Raw genomic sequence first — 17,917 nt, forward strand, 5'->3', positions numbered from 1 at the left:
TCACGTGGGGCTGAGCTGCAGTACCAGGTGAAACCTGTGGACAAGAGTGGTGCTGTTTCTGAAAAATGTCAGATTCTTTTTACTGGTCTCAGCTGGTGTATACTTACGAGGATCTTCTAGAGCAATGTCATTTGCTAATGAAGGTGCTGGCTGAGGATCGCTGGCTGTGAGCGGGGCTTAGTTTAGTTTGTCATGGCCCTGGAAATATTTTGTTTTAGAAACCGTCTCTAGTTTTAAACACGTCGAAGGGAGATGGATGGTCCAGCCCTCTAACAATGTCTCCATTCACCCCCGGCACATGTCCGGTTGACATTCCCTCCGCTCTGCAAATTCCTGCTCCTCTCTGTGTGTCAGCTATTTCATTTCTCCTATAGATGATGCCAGATTAGCACTAGTGAAATGGTCACAGCCACACTGGTGTCCCTTGTCTCCACTTTTCGGATTGTTTATGGACTTTAAAGAGGTTGTCCTAGTTATATTTATTGATGACCTAAATATCAGATCGGCCTTAAAGGGGTGTTCCATTTAGGCCTCATACACAAAAGTTTTTTGTGTCCGTTCGTTTTTTTTTTTTTTCTCGGATCCGCAATTTTTACCTGTGTCCATCACGTCACAAATAACTGTAATGGAACATGCTGTACACGTGTGTCCGTCACATAACCAGGGCAGCTTGTTATCCACAAGAACTGAACAATTAGGTTCTCTATTCAATGACAGCAAGCAGTGATGTGAGGAATGCAAACAGAAAATATTGTATAACTGTAGAAATGTTATGCAAAAAAAGCATTTATTTGCAGAAAGTGGGATACCCCTTTAAAAAGTTACTGCCATATCAGACACATGAGATTTCCACGGGACATGCTATAAATGCCTGATAGGTAGGTGGCCCTTACTGATCAGTAAAACGGCAGTCACGGCCTGTATATAGAGATCTCCATTGGAGTCTGTGGCACTTGCAGAAACAACGAAGCAAGCCTGCCTTGCCTGGCAGTGTTGGGATCACAGAATCTCCCTATCCCCTTATATATGAGGGTCCTAAATAATCTGTGGATGCCATAAAAACAGACTGCACATGGACGCCACCTGTGAAGGGTCTTAATGGTGTCCCTCACTGCAGTAAAGTCTTTGCAGCCTTTGGTAGCAGGTTACCTTAGGGCTCATGCACATGCCGTTGCCTTGCCATGCCCGTATTGCGGCCCACAATATACGGGCACTGTCCGCTTGTGCATAGCATCACGCATACGGGCCCCTTCACTTAAATGGGTCCACAATTTTGAAGGTGCAATGCGGAACGGAGGCCCGGAACCCTATGGAGGCACTACGGAATGCTTCAGTGGGGTTTCTGTCTGTGCCTCTGCACTGCAAAAAAAGTAGTGCATGTCCTAGTTATATTTATTGATGACCTAAATATCAGATCGGCCTTAAAGGGGTGTTCCATTTAGGCCTCATACACAAAAGTTTTTTGTGTCCGTTCGTTTTTTTTTTTTTTCTCGGATCCGCAATTTTTACCTGTGTCCATCACGTCACAAATAACTGTAATGGAACATGCTGTACACGTGTGTCCGTCACATAACCAGGGCAGCTTGTTATCCACAAGAACTGAACAATTAGGTTCTCTATTCAATGACAGCAAGCAGTGATGTGAGGAATGCAAACAGAAAATATTGTATAACTGTAGAAATGTTATGCAAAAAAAGCATTTATTTGCAGAAAGTGGGATACCCCTTTAAAAAGTTACTGCCATATCAGACACATGAGATTTCCACGGGACATGCTATAAATGCCTGATAGGTAGGTGGCCCTTACTGATCAGTAAAACGGCAGTCACGGCCTGTATATAGAGATCTCCATTGGAGTCTGTGGCACTTGCAGAAACAACGAAGCAAGCCTGCCTTGCCTGGCAGTGTTGGGATCACAGAATCTCCCTATCCCCTTATATATGAGGGTCCTAAATAATCTGTGGATGCCATAAAAACAGACTGCACATGGACGCCACCTGTGAAGGGTCTTAATGGTGTCCCTCACTGCAGTAAAGTCTTTGCAGCCTTTGGTAGCAGGTTACCTTAGGGCTCATGCACATGCCGTTGCCTTGCCATGCCCGTATTGCGGCCCACAATATACGGGCACTGTCCGCTTGTGCATAGCATCACGCATACGGGCCCCTTCACTTAAATGGGTCCACAATTTTGAAGGTGCAATGCGGAACGGAGGCCCGGAACCCTATGGAGGCACTACGGAATGCTTCAGTGGGGTTTCTGTCTGTGCCTCTGCACTGCAAAAAAAGTAGTGCATGCGCTACTTTTTTTTTTTTTTTTTTCAGTGCGGACCATCTGATGCGGATCGCAGACCCTATTCAAGTGAATGGGTCCTGCCTCCGCATACGGCGGCCCTACGGTCAGTGCCCATGCATTGCAGACTGCAATTTGCAGTCCGCAGCACGGGCCCAGCCGGCACATGTTCGTGTGCCTGAGCCCTAACTTCAATGCTCGGCCATGCAGACTCTAGGTTCTGCTTCTGTAGATCAGTCATCTCAAACTGCGGCCCTCCAACTGTTGCAAAACTACAACTCGCACAATGCCCTGCTGTAGGCTGATACCTGTAGGCTGTCCGGGCATTGTGGGAGTTGTAGTTTTGCAACAGCTGGAGGGCCGCAGTTTGAGATCCCTGCTGTAGATCGTTCAGAGATCAGTGAGTCTCTGTAGCTTTCTGGGCCCAAGTCACAGCTTCCTTTCTCTCTGAACTCCAGTCTAGACTGACCTAAAGTTAGGGGTGGGGTCAGCCCTCTACTAACTTCCTACAAAGGCTGAGCTAGGCTTCTTAACCCTGACTGTGCCATCCATACATAGCTATTCTGGGTGCAATACATTACACAACCATACATTATAGACCTCAGCCGTGTTAGCCCCCCCATATCAAAATTTTTGAACAAAACATATGCAATTGGTTAGATCTTTGTTAGATCAGGTTAGATCAATTGTTGTTTGCGTTAGATCTCATACAGAAGTAGAGATATTAACAGTTATTTGCAGGGGGGGGCTAACCCGTCATCAGCCCCCCCTTATCAAAAAATTGACCAAACAATTAGCTATTTTGGAAGATATTTGTTAGATCAGGTATGATCAACTAGTTGTTTTGTTAGATCTCACATAATTACAGACTTATTAAGTGATTAATGAGGGGGGGCTATCCCCCCCACATGCAATTTTAAGGTAAAATTTGATGCAGACTAATAGGCCTTTGTTAGATCCGGTAAGATCAAGTGGTTTCAACGTTAGCTCTCATTTAATTACAGAGATATTTCTAATAAAAACACAGATATTGGGTAGTATTAAATAGGGGGGCTAGCCCCCCCACATGCAATTTTGTGGTAAAATTAGATTCAGACTAATAGATCTGCATTAGATCCGGTAAGATGAAGTGGTTTCAACGTTAGATCTCATATAATTACAGAGATATTATAAATATTTGGTATTACATAAGGGGGGCTGGCCCCCCACATACAATTTTCTGGTAAAAGTTCATTCAGGCTAATAGGCCTTCGTTAGATCCGGTAAGATCAAGTGGTTTCAACGTTAGATCTCATATAATTACAGAGATTTTTCAAATGAAAACACAGATATTAGGAAGTATTAAATAGGGGGGCTAGCTCCCCCTTATGTAATTCCTAATATCCATAATATCTCTGTAATTATATGAGATCTAACATTGAAACCACTTGATCTTACCGGATCTAACGAAGGCCTATTAGCCTGAATCAAATTTTACCAGTAAATTGCATGTGGGGGGGCTAGCCCCCCTATTTAATACTACCTAATATCTGTGTTATGTGAAATATCTCTGTAATTAAATGAGATCTAACATTGAAACCACTTGATCTTACCGGATCTAACGAAGGCCTATTAGTCTGCATCAAATTTTACCTGAAAGTTGCATGTGGGGGGGGGGGCTAGCCCCCCTGACGTAATACCAAATATCCATAATATCTCTGTAATTATATGAGATCTAACATTGAAACCACTTGATCTTACCGGATCTAATGAAGGCATATTAGCCTGAATCAAATTTTACCAGTAAATTGCATATGGGGGGGCTAGCCCCCCCTTATGTAATACCAAATATTTATATCTCTGTAATTATATGAGATCTAACATTAAAACCACTTGATCTTACCGGATCTAACGAAGGCCTATTAGACTGAATCAAATTTTAGCAGAAAATTGCATATGGGGGGGCTAGACCCCCTATTTAATACTACCTAATATCTGTGTTTTTATGTGAAATATCTCTGTAATTATATGAGATCTAACGTTGAAACCACTTGATCTTACCGGATCTAACGAAGGCCTAGCCTGAATTAAATTTTACCAGAAAATTGCATGTGGGGGGGGCTAGCCCCCCCTGACGTAATACCAAATATCCATAATATCTTTGTAATTATGAGATCTAACGTTGAAACCACTTGATCTTACCGGATCTAATGAAGGCCTATTAGTCTGCATCAAATTTTACCTAAAAATTGCATGTGGGGGGGGCTAGCCCCCCCTGACGTAATTCCAAATATCCATAATATCTTTGTAATTATGAGATCTAACATTGAAACCACTTGATCTTACCGGATCTAACGAAGGCCTATTAGTCTGCATCAAATTTTACCTGAAAATTGCATGTGGGGGGGGCTAGCCCCTCTATTTAATACTACCTAATATCTGTGTTTTTATGTGAAATATCTCTGTAATTAAATGAGATCTAACGTTGAAACCACTTGATCTTACCGGATCTAACGAAGGCCTATTAGTCTGCATCAAATTTTACCTGAAAATTGCATGTGGGGAGGCTAGCCCCCCCTCATTAATCACTTAATAAGTCTGCAATTATGTGAGATCTAACAAAACAACTAGTTTGATCATACCTGATCTAACAAATATCTTCCAAAATAGCTAATTGTTTGGTCAATTTTTTGATAAGGGGGGGCTGATGACGGGTTAGCCCCCCCCTGCAAATAACTGTTAATATCTCTACTTCTGTATGAGATCTAACGCAAACAACAATTGATCTAACCAATTGCATATGTTTTGTTCAAAAATTTGGATATGGGGGGGCTAACCCGGCTGAGGTACATTATAGTACTGTATATTACATAACAAACCATTTGCCCCTGCTCTGGTGTACTTCACCTGTACAATATATGTAGTCTCAGCCGACATTTGGCAGATCAGGTCTTTGGCAGACAGAAGCTTGCCGTCAGCCATTGTTAATGAGCATCTGTGTAAAATTAGCAAATGGTTGGCTAGAATCAGAAATTTCAGTCAACTTTTGTATAACGGCAGGTTAAAGGGGTATTCTGTTTATTTCAAGTTATCTCGTATACATGGGATAGCTATAAAATTGTGAGGGTTAGTTATCCCCTATACTGTCGATACAGGATAACTTGAAATATCGGTGGAATACCCCTTTGTGTATGAGATCGGCATGCTAAGCCAATTGCTACATCTGTATTCCGGCATGAGGACTAGGAAGCTGTGGTGACCGCCCGTGTATGAGCAGTGTTGAGGACTGTATTGGTTGCTACACGGCTTTCCCAGAAACTGATAAAATTGTATTCCGCCATGGAGAAGTTATAACAGCCTGAGAAATCAATCTGGTTATTACACCTAGAAAATCTGTCCTGGGATGCGATGGACACACAGTGCAGTTATCAGAGCTCTGGCTTGTAACGAGCCACACACCGGTGTCCATCACATGACCAGGACTCATTTAATCAGCTGGAAGCAAGCAGAGATTTTGAAAACGGTGACTAATTAATACTAGTATATTTGAGACGGTCTGACTTTCCTTATATTTTCTGAAACTGGAATATCCCTTTTTAAACTGGTGGTGGTTTTGTATCAATTGTGGTTTTTGCACTAATTATTTTTTTTCCTATGTTCCTTGAGGAAAGGGCGAGGTTCACTATCCACCTCGCTGGCACTCGCATACAAGAAAGGAACAAAAGTAAAGGAAGGGTGTATTATAGCCATAAAAATAGATCTTCCTATTTTGGGAAAGAGACCCATTATATGCTGCAATAAAAATATTATTGGGCAGCTTTTTTTTCACGCACACCCCAGGAGCTTTTCACTGGCAAAACGCAATGCACGATCGCCGGCCATAGGTCAGCCGCATCGGATCGCGGACCCATTCACTTCAATGGGTCCGCGATCCAGCCATTCCGCAAAAAGATAGAACATGTTCTATCTTTTTGCGGAACGGAAGTACGGGACAAAACCCCACGGAAGCACTCCGTAGTGCTTCCAGTAGGATTCCGTTCTGCATCTCCGGATTTGCGGACCCATTCAAGTGAATGGGTCTGCATCCGTGATGCGGAACGCCCGCAGAACGGCACCCGTGTATTGCGGATCCGCAAATGCAGTCTGCAATACGGCAACGGGGTGCACACGTTCGTGTGCAGGGGGGCCTAAGGCTGATGCACAAATGCCTAGTGATGCCATTTTGAGGTCTTTGCCGGGGAGGTTTGGGGGTGACCTCGCCCCTTTCCATTCTTCCCATTTGCTCAACCTATCCTAACAGCACATAAGGTATCGTTAAATAAAAGAAACCACCAAATGAGAAAAATTAACCCCTTCCAGCCTTAGCCTAGCCTTGTCTTTGTGACCTGGAAAGGTTTCCTCTCGTCAGCGTCTCCATTATCTCGTCCCCTCTTCAGATGGCTGGAGGTAACCGCTCGGCTGCTCTCTCCCTCGGCTGATGGGTTGGGGTTTGTCTTTTTCCTTTCTGTTGTCATGGAGCCGTCTCCATTTGCTTACTTGACCTGCAAGCACAAGGATGCATTAATGTCTGTCTCCATGACGACGCCAGCACAAAACGCGTGCTCCTCCAGGAGGAGAATGGATGTACGGTGCATCTGGTATCCAGTGCACGCCGCCCACCCGCCCTCTGTCTTTCCAGTCTTTTAAAAAATGATTTGCACCATAAAAATGCAATTAAATCTTCCATTTGCAGGATGAATGATTACCTAAAATGCAGGTGAACATAACGCGGCCATGTTTTAGCATCCGTCTTGCAGTCGCAACGCTAACCTTCCGCGGTTCAGCTCTATAGTGATCTGCTTGTTTCCTGCTGGAGGTCTGGATGTGGCGGCTGTAGTGATGCCATACTTGCCGACATTGTTGTGGTAACTCTTGGGCACCCACCCAGGACTGACCACTTATAGGCGGGCTTACATAAGCCCCACCCAAAATCTGGGACAAATTCAGGACTTTTGGCAAATATGGGCATGCTAAAATGCTGCTGCCTTATGGTTGTCTGAGGCTCTGTTCCACAGCATATTGTGAGACTCCATCTGGGTTTCCTGTCACTTTTGATTTTACAAATAATACAACTGCAACGAGCCGGAGAGGATGGGAGTGGTAGTGGCTCTGGCTGTCCTCACACCGCTGCGCCCTAGGGCTGTGTAGTGAAGGTAGTGTGCACTCTATCTAGCCCCTCCTTCCCCCCCCCCCCCTTCCCTCGTTCTGGGGCTCCTACCCAAAGGTGTTTGGGAGCCTATGATAAGTGGGTGTAAATAAGGGCGGGTAGGATGCAATGGCCAGTGTTTGATGTAGGAGTCGTAAAACCAGGCCAGAGGTAGAAGAATAAATGTCTCTTTACTCATGTGTAAAATAGGAGTTGTAGTATGTTCATTCATATAAAAACAAAGTTTCCACTGTACACGGTGCAATTCTCTCCCTATCCACGGCACTACAATGTCCAGCTGCGAGATGTAGTCCTTATAACAAATGGTCAGTGTGTCTCTTGCATAAGCCGGGGAGCCTGAAGCTTCATACCCAGACAATGCAGTGAAGTCTACAGCCTAAAGTGTATTACCTTCACTGGCTTCTTGTCCATGCCCTGTCCTCTTTTTTTATTTTATTTTTTAAATGGCCCTCTACCTTTTGTAAAGATGCAGTTGTCTCTCTGAGGTTGGCACTTGTCGCAGTCTATTTTGCTGGCTGTTCTAGGGGTAACCCTGGCTGCTGCTTCTCCTCAGACACCAGCTACACATTAGCTTCTCACTAACTACACAGCTACAGCACCTAGATAAAGGGGTGGGACCAGCCCACACCCAGCAACTGTCTCTAGGGCTGGTAAGTTAAAGGAGTTATCCTGGTAAATATAATGATGACCTTATCCTCAGGATAATTTCTTTAACCCTAAATAACTCCTTTTTAACCCTTACTTCCATATACAACCTTAGGAATCACAAATAGGGCTGTAAAAAAAATTAACCCCTTTTAGCAGTGAACCACACTACATTACTTTCTCTAACTAAAATACCCCTTTAATGTTGTCCCGTATCCCAACGGATCACAAGAATGGTGGCGCCATACCTGATGGAGCCCCCCTGAAATGGACTGAGAGGTTGGTTGGAAATGCACGCTGCCGCCCATTCCTTTTGTATGGGAGCGCCAGAGATGGTCTTGCACTGTACTCTATCTCTGGCACTCCTACAGAAATGAATGGAGCGGTGGCATGCATTTCTGACCAGCCACTCCGTCCATTTCAGGATGGATCCACGGGGTATGGGGTTCCTGTTCTTGTGGTTGGCGGGGGTCCCAGTGTTAGGGCCCCATTAATCTAATAGTTATCCTCTTTCCACACGAAAGGGGATAACGTTCTCTAACCGGAGTACCCTTATAACCTTTTTAGCAGTAAACACCACATTACATAATGCCACTAACCTTTTTAGCAGTGAACCACCGGGTCACTGCACAAGGACATCAGTATCCAATGAAGCAGATGATTCATTATATCACAGCACCACATGATGGATAATGTCTTCCCATTCTAATAATGTATATATCTTGAGCATTTGGTAAATAATTGGTAAAGGAATATTTACTTGCTCCAAAAGGCAGCAGGTGAACACAATAGCAAAAAAGTGACACTCAAGTAATGAAAAATGCTCCAAAATAGTTCAGTTTGCCTATCCTATGGTATACGTCATGCTTCCTTGCCCCTTCTGCAGGGGTTTGGCCCAGTATTCAGGTTTTGTTCTGTTTTTGCTTTTAGGAAGTGAAGCAGACTTCAGTTCTTCTAGCAGTACCGGCAGCATATCTGCTCCAGAGGTTCATATAAATGCTGTGTCCGGAGGCAAGAAGACGTCATTCTCACGCAAGTAAGAATATTCTGCTGTGCTGTAAGCGGTGTCTCGTCACACTGTTTGATGTCCTATACTTGCTTAAAGAACCCGTTGCATTGAACAGGCAGTCCTATCTGCAGGCAGAATGTTAGAGAGCTGACCAGGTTGATATATGGTGCATGTCCACCACTCCTTTTAACTCTATGGGACTTCCAGAGATGGAGTAAAATCGCTCTGCTATCTCCGGCAGTCCCATGTTGCTAAATTGAGCTGAAGAGTAGTGATGAGCGGCATAGGCAATATTCGAATTCGCGATATTTCACTACTGAAGAGCACATGTGTGACAACCACTGCATTTAAACAGGGAGCGCATGCCACTCTCCTTCTCGTGATCATGGGGGGGCCCCAGCTGTCAGACCCCCACATTTTTTAAAAAAAATTTATGTCGCCATGGGCAGTGAGAAGCAAGGACCCCATAGCGAGGATCAAACCAGGCCCCCCACACAGGACATAAGGGTTTCTGCCAAGACCCTTTCCAATGACGCTTGGGCCATTTTTTCCACTGCCTCATTTGCTAAAAGTTGTTCCTTTAGAGGGTAGAGTCCTGACCAATTCCCCCCCCCCCCCAGTAGAAGAGGGGATGATCACAACTGGGCCCCCTCTTGCCCTAGGCCCCATAGCAGTCGCATGGTCGGCCACTATGGTAGTTACGCCCCCTGACCATGGGACAACCACTTTATATCTCTGCTTATTATGAGTTTAGGGGTCCAGTGTCCTAATCGGTGACTGACAGCTGTCTCTGTATGTACACTTACATAGGGAAGGCTGTCACTTATAAGACCGCCCACTGGACTCCTATACCCACAGTGTGCAGGAATTTACGTGAATAAAATAAGTTATGCTGAATCCTTTCTTGCAATCAATCTGCTCTGCTCCTTCTGCTCTAGAACATGCAGCCCCGAGAAAAAACAGCATGTTCAGTGTGAAACGATCCCTTTAAATTTTTGATGCCTGGGGATATACTCCATGCAGTGAAGTAAAAGCCTGTTTGATCCATTTCATGATCATGTAGTTGATCCTTCTCACATTACATGGAGAAAGATCTGGAGATCTAGAACTTTGGACCATGGTTTTTGCCAGTGGACTGTGTGCTATACGTATACTACAAGCTGTAGATGCATCTCTGGCCACTAGAGGCAGTAAGGAACAATTTGCATGTATCCACCCACTATCCCAGAATGCATCATTTTGTGCCGCTTCCAATACTATTTAAAAGTGAGGAAAAAATTGGGTGTGATTTCGTTTTTCCATGGATTTACCATGACTTAACATCGGAAGGCGGTAGAAATTATGGCTTGGCGCAGGTATATATTTTTATTTTTCTTGAGCACATAGACTGAAAGATAGCATTTGCTACATCTGTACATGTCGTATATCAGGCCGCGCTATGGCAAGATGCATATTAACGATGTACATAATTAAGGAAAAATTAGCAGCCCCCCACATTAAAGGGGTTTTCCAGAATTGGAGAAGAGGGTGACACCCTTTTTTTATCTGTTCCCACACCCTGTGGATAAGAAGTACAGTATTGTGATTGTATTAAAGGTAGGAACCTTGGATTTATACATGCCCTAGATTTCCACGCTTATCTTTTTGATATGTGTGTTTTTATATCCAGGTCCATGACCGATAAACCTTCCATATTGTTTACCTTCATGAATGAGTTTATTGTAAAGTGGCGCGGACATTATCGCAGACACAACTAACCATAAACCAACCTGTAGTCCAAGAGAATTTGAGAAAATGCAAGAATAAATTAGTAGAGAACTACCGGTAGTTCTATGAGCAGAATGTGAAATGCCTGAAATTCTATGACCACCTTTGCAAAAACTTTTTTTTTTTTCCGATGTGCCTAAAATGAAACGTGAAACCACTTTACAAATATATGGCTTGTGCTATCCCCACTTCTTCCTAAGATACCAAATGTATGGAACAGATGTTTGGAAGTATGACTGCATACCATGTAGTCTGTTACCATGGAGATACATGGGTCTGAATATGAGCTGTAGATGAATAAGAAAGGTTTAAATCAAGATTATATGAATTTCCTTCATTCTAGATGCATTGGAAAAACAGGAAAACGAGTGACTGTTTTTTTTCTTTACAAAAAAGGGGTTGTCCAGGCTTTAGTAACCTTAGGGTGCACCTAGCCTTTCTGCTGCCAGAGACAAAAACTGAAACTGCTCCACCCACCCCCCCCTCTCCCCAATGCCAATTTCTTAACCTAAACTCTACCCTTCTGCCCATGGCCCTTCGGATGGCTCTTGCCCCTACCTGGTGCCTCACCTGACCTCATTGGTGGTGCACCCCTGGTCGCTAGACTGTTGAGACGTCTATTACAAGCGTTTGCACAGTGTGTGTAGGGGTGTGTCAGACTACCTGATAATACAACTGAATAATTTGAGATTCACAGGATTTCCGGTCAGAGTCTCTACATCTGCATCAATGGGGTCACGTGCACCGCTGGAGACAATGACTGGCCTCAGCAGTGATGTGTCCTATAGCGGCACGTGACCTCGTCTGTGTGGAAGTTGACAAACTAAAACCAAAAGTCCAGTGAAGAGAATCCTGGCATTAGAACAGAGCGGCGGGTAGCAGGTGAGTGTGGATTTCTTCACAGGTCCTGTTGGCTGGGAAGGGGGAGAATTGAAACAAAAAACCTGGACAACCCTTTTAAGAATTGGTTGTGTGTGTGTGTGTGTATGTGTGTGTGTGTGTGTGTGTGTGTGTATATGTGTATATATGTATGTGTGTGTATATATATATATATATATATTTTATTTATTTTTTTCCCAACCCTAAATTGCTCCAGTCATAGTGCAAAACCTAAACTATTGTTCCTAGAAGGTGTTTCCCTACACATTAGGAGCAGTATTGGACACTGAGCAGCATGGGGCTCACATGTCCACTACAAAAACCATCATTGGCCTATGAGTCATGTTGGAAATGTTGCGGTGAACCCAACCATCAAGCATTACTCTGCAAAGTGATAGAGCTTGTCAGGACGGGGGAGACTGATGGTCCTCATATGGCCTATGATCTATCAATAACCACGGAGCAAGCCGACATTATCCCCAGGCTTCCACATTGAGCGCCAGCATTATTTGTTCCTATAAATATTGTATTGATTCTTGATGGCATTAATTTCTCCTCTCTCCTACTCTGGAAGGCTGCCTTACCGTACCGAGCCCCAGAAACGCATCTCCAGGAATACCACTGAGAGGTGACTGCATGTGGACCTCTGCCATATCTGTGTATATCATATTGTGTAAACCCTGTGGAGTTTTGGTGCACCCTCTCATAGATATAAATCTGCCATACTAATTCTGTGTACACATTAGTGCTGTCTTCATTGTGATCATACGTTTGTCTAATCACAGAAAGGTAATGCAGCCAGAGAAAACTGATTCATCAGGTATGGTAATCTGGCATTTACCAGTAGATCAGTGCCAAGGAACAACTTGTGGTGACCTCACCGTGTTAATTCAGGTTTTACATGGGGCTGCAGGTAAAGATCCTGCATTATCTGAACTGTGAGGCGGAGTTAATATGGGTCACTCAACACTTGCCTTCCCCCACCACAGGGATGCTAAAATGGTAGTCTCTGCTGTGGAGATGTAGTATTAGATGAGGACCATCCAGATGTATGCCTTGACCACAAACTTTTTGAAAAGCCAAAGGAGGGACAATATCAGCAGCGTGCACAGCCACTCCTTTAACGTGACCAGCTCCTGTTGCACTCCAAATCCTGCTTAATTCCCCCACACAGTAGTATTCTCCTTTAGTTCCCCCATATAGTAGAATGCTCCCTTAGTGCCCCCTCAATATTCTTGACCTTGTAGTTTTTAATAGAATAAAGTTACTCGCCTAGCCCCGTTCCCCTGATGAATGATATCTTTGCATTGCTTCTGGCGGGAGCACAGGCCAGTGAATGGGGGAGCAAGGAACCAACCGCTGCCTGCTTTACCATTGTATTCAACTGTATCTGCGTCCTCTGGACACTGATACAGTTGAAATCAGGACATGCCACAGCCCTCGCAGGACCGCGAGACAATATTCAAAATCCAGAACAGGTGTTTTACCAGAGAAATGGCCATGTTGAGTCTGGTTTCAACTTATGATGGCCCAGAAAAGACCATTATTTGTTGAAAATATTGTATTCTGAGGCCATTGTATCTTGAGGGATATTAGAACATGCAACATTTTTAAATTTAACTAAGTTTAGTTACTCTTCACTTTTTGTTCGTGCAAGTACTGCTTCTCCACCGGCCTCACTATTTTCCCCAAAAGGGGTGTGCTGAGGTAAGGGAAGGGGCCAGCAGCCCCTGCACATTTCTTATATTTTATGCCAGTGAAAGAACTGTGACATCTACGCCACCCAGGAGCTGGTGGAGGCTACTCCTCGTCATAGATTAGGCGCAGCATGCCTGGTTATGACCGACCATGGGTGTAACTCTACTGTCCTAAAATAAGTAAAGAGTTTTGCCAAATGTGGGGAGAACAGACCTTTTATTTCTAACCATTCTCCGGTTTATGTAGGATTGGAATATTTGGATCCTGTCAAGGTAATAAACAATGAAAAAGGCATTTATCCAGCATTGTTTTTTGTTTTTTTTCCCCCCTTGGTTCTCTACTCCAGCTCGCTAAGGCCCCAAGCACACGGCCGTATTCGGGATCCGTGTCGCGTCCCATTCTCCCCAAACGTTCATAGGTAAGCGGCATTCCTGCCAAAAGACCATAAACAGGAGGACTGGGCCATTATTGTTTTGCAGGCTCCTATTAAAGCAAAGCTCACACTGGCATTGTAAAAAGAGAAAAAGTAGTTCTCCGCAAATAGAAAACCCTTGTAACACTCCAGTCCTTGGCTTATCGCACATCTGTTGCACACGGCGTCTTGTAGCTTTTGCCAGTCATTTCAGAAAAAGAACATTTTGTTTCATAAAAAGAACATTTTGTTTCGGTCTCCTCCTACAGAAACTTTTTTGCAATTTCATTTTTCTTATTCCTATTTAAAAAATAATAATTCCCAGAACACTTACCACCCATTTCGATAAGGATTCCACACCCATATGCACAACCCAAAAATTCACCAAGCAAAAAACTGCTCATACTGTGCATGGATCATATTGCCATTATCCAACGGAATGTCTCATTTTGAAAAAACATTCTTTTTTTTTTTTTTGTAAAGTTTTCACCATCCTTCTCCTCCGGTATTAGAAAATAATGGCTGCTTTCTTTCAAAAGCGGCTCCCCACCTGTCCATAGGTTGTGTGTAGTATTGCAACTCCGTTTCATTGAAATGAATGAGGATTATCTACAATACTGTATGCAACTTGTGCACGGGCATGGTGCAGTTTATGGAGAATCGCAGCCATATGAAATGACTGTTCTTTTTGAGATTTTTATTTTTATTTTTTTTATTCTTGCTGTAGTCGTGTCTCCCACGGACGAAGTCATACATGCTCCTCGACAAAGCCTGTGCACAGTCCCCCTATCTCGCGTGAGAAGGATCTTTTTTCAGTTCTCTGCAGAAACCAGACTACCCCAATAAATGTTCATGATGCCTACGGTGTGTCTTCTCCGAGCAGCAGTAACTCTGGGTCCTACAAGGGCAGCGATACCAGCCCTACTCTACGGTAAACCTAATACTTTAATCGCCATAGACTTCATTTTCTATAGTAAAGAGTACTCTACACACACACACACACACAGCCACTTACAGAATTGTGCAAAAGTTTTAGGCAGTTGTGGGAAAATGCTGCAAATTTAAAGCGGCTATCCAACCATATAGCAGACCTCAGAGTGGCCATCCCATTGTGGTGATGATACTTACCTGGTCCATACTGCTAGGTTCGGCTGCAGTGCTAATGTATATGTTGTAGTATCTTGCTATACATCCACAAATACTGATTTATGCCATTGTCTCTCTATAGACGTACCATGAGATATGCATCTTGTGGTGATAACCACGGCATCAAGCCGCCGTCTCCTGAACAATATCTGACCCCACTTCAGCAGAAGGAAGTCTCTATACGGCACCTGAAAGCAAAGTTAAAGGAGTCACAGGGCACCCTGGAGGAAAGGTATTCTTCATTTACGTATATTTTTCATAATGAATGTGACCTCTGTGTACAGTGATGATCCAGCTATATTTTTAGTCTTTCAGCTCAGATGGTCAGAGCTGAACTGTTGGGTCACATGTATGACAACAGAGTAGAGATATTGCCTTTGCAATTGACCACTAAAACCAGTTGACATGTCATCAGTATGGCCCAAATTGAAGAGAAGCCATACATGCCCTCTCTTTGCATAGGTCACACACCCCAAATTTCCCCCAACCAAAAGCCTGATTAGTGTGCATCAAAATTTCACAAATTCAGGTCCCAATGGACAGCAGTACTGAGCTGCTCAAATTGGAAAGGACTGTGGTATTCCATCCGCTGTTCCATTTATGACCACTGCTCTGTTTACTTCTATGAGACTGTTGAAGATGGAGCCAAACTCCACCTCCACCATTCCCATAGAAGTAAATGGAGTGATGGTCACATGGGGAATTGGGGACCTCCTTTCTTGTGATCGCAGGGGGTCCCAGCAGAAGTGTTCATTGTCAAAAAAGACCTTTAAAGGGACACTGACAGGCCCAATAAGCATATTTAGCTATATATATGACTGCACAGGTCTTCTAAAGTGTATTAAAATCATATAAGTATACCCCCTGTCCACCTTATAAATAAAGTAAACTGATGTTTTATAACCTGGTAGAATTGTCTTCTTTCTGCCCAAGGGGCGGCGTTTCAGCTTCACTTGTGCCCAGCCAACCGCCATTTTGAAGCGCCGCCCAGCTCATCAATATTCACTTCGCTGGGCGGCTCCTGCTGTGCCCGACTTTGCAAGATCCGGTGCATGCCCAATACAAAGCTATGGGCATCGGACTCCTTTTTATCTTCAGCACATGCTCCCGTGCAGCGCTTCAGAGCGGGGACAGCAGAAGCTGCGAAGTGAATATTGATGAGCTGGGCGGCGCTTCAAAACGGCGGTTGGGGGCGGCTGGCTGGGCGCAAGTGAAGCTGAAACGCCGCCCCTTGAGCAGAAAGACTATTCTACCAGGTTATAAAACATCAGTTTACTTTATTTATAAGGTGGACAGGGGTTATACTTATATGATTTTAATACAGATTAGAATACCTGTGTGTGTGTGTGTGTGTGTGTGTGTGTGTGTGTGTGTGTATATAATACAGTACAGACCATTCTCATTCAAAGAGTTTTCATCAAGAGAATGCCAAGAGTGTGCAAAGCAGTAATCAAAGCAAAAGGTGGCTACTTTGAAGAACCTAGAATATGACATATTTTCAGTTGTTTCACACTTTTTTGTTATGTATATAATTCCACATGTGTTAATTCATACTTTTGATGCCTTCAGTGTGAATCTACAATTTTCATAGTCATGAAAATAAAGAAAACTCTTTGAATGAGAAGGTGTGTCCACACTTTTGGTCTGTACTGTGTGTGTGTGTATATATATATATACACACACACACACACACACACACACACACACACACACACACACACACACACACACACAGTACAGACCAAAAGTTTGGACACACCTTCTCATTCAAAGAGTTTTCTTTATTTTCATGACTATGAAAATTGTAGATTCACACTGAAGGCATCAAAAGTATGAATTAACACATGTGGAATTATATACATAACAAAAAAGTGTGAAACAACTGAAAATATGTCATATTCTAGGTTCTTCAAAGTAGCCACCTTTTGCTTTGATTACTGCTTTGCACACTCTTGGCATTCTCTTGATGAAAACTCTTTGAATGAGAATGGTCTGTACTGTATTATATATACACACACACACACACACACACACACACACACACACACAGGTATTCTAATCTGTATTAAAATCATATAAGTATAACCCCTGTCCACCTTATAAATAAAGTAAACTGATGTTTTATAACCTGGTAGAATAGTCTTTCTGCTCAAGGGGCAACGTTTCAGCTTCACTTGCGCCCAGCCAGCCGCCCCCAACCGCCGTTTTGAAGCGCCGCCCAGCTCATCAATATTCACTTCGCAGCTTCTGCTGTCCCCGCTCTGAAGCGCTGCACGGGAGCATGTGCTGAAGATAAAAAGGAGTCCGATGCCCATAGCTTTGTATTGGGCATGCACCGGATCTTGCAAAGTCGGGCACAGCAGGAGCCGCCCAGCGAAGTGAATATTGATGAGCTGGGCGGCGCTTCAAAATGGCGGTTGGCTGGGCACAAGTGAAGCTGAAACGCCGCCCCTTGGGCAGAAAGAAGACAATTCTACCAGGTTATAAAACATCAGTTTACTTTATTTATAAGGTGGACAGGGGGTATACTTATATGATTTTAATACACTTTAGAAGACCTGTGCAGTCATATATATAGCTAAATATGCTTATTGGGCCTGTCAGTGTCCCTTTAAAGTCTGGTAATGGATAATCCAGAAAGTCTGATATGTCCAACACCAAGCTCCTCTAACTTTCATGAGCCCAGAAGGCTGATCTGGAGGTTGGAGCTGTGTAATTTGCGTTAAGGTTTTATTTTTTTTCTTGGGGCAGAATATCTGACTGCTCTTCGGACTTTGGAGGGAGGAGACACACACACACACCTGTGCCGCTTCTCCTCTCCAGAAGAATCGTATGGTTAGTAAGTAGCAATGGGCCAGATTCATGGAAAGAAGAAGCAACAGCTCCTC

At 43.7% G+C, this 17,917-nt stretch overlaps 1 protein-coding gene across 7 annotated transcripts in view; it reads left to right on the forward strand.

The window, feature by feature from the left end:
• The window catches only part of SYBU (syntabulin), a 37,887-nt gene that overhangs the window by 17,005 nt on the left and 2,965 nt on the right, over positions 1-17,917 (forward strand). For 4 of the 7 annotated variants that reach the window (XM_044292852.1, XM_044292859.1, XM_044292858.1 and 1 more), the window contains 4 exons: positions 9,049-9,154; positions 13,818-13,889; positions 14,611-14,814; positions 15,112-15,261. In XM_044292852.1, coding sequence (XP_044148787.1) covers positions 9,049-9,154; positions 13,818-13,889; positions 14,611-14,814; positions 15,112-15,261 — 532 coding nt within the window. Of the gene's footprint in view, positions 1-9,048; positions 9,155-12,347; positions 12,402-13,817; positions 13,890-14,610; positions 14,815-15,111; positions 15,262-17,917 lie in introns of all 7 variants that reach the window. The other 3 variants (XM_044292855.1, XM_044292856.1, XM_044292860.1) reach the window with 3 other exon arrangements.

This window comes from Bufo gargarizans, chromosome 5 (assembly GCF_014858855.1).
Source record: "Bufo gargarizans isolate SCDJY-AF-19 chromosome 5, ASM1485885v1, whole genome shotgun sequence".
NCBI classification, from domain to species: Eukaryota; Metazoa; Chordata; class Amphibia; order Anura; family Bufonidae; genus Bufo; species Bufo gargarizans.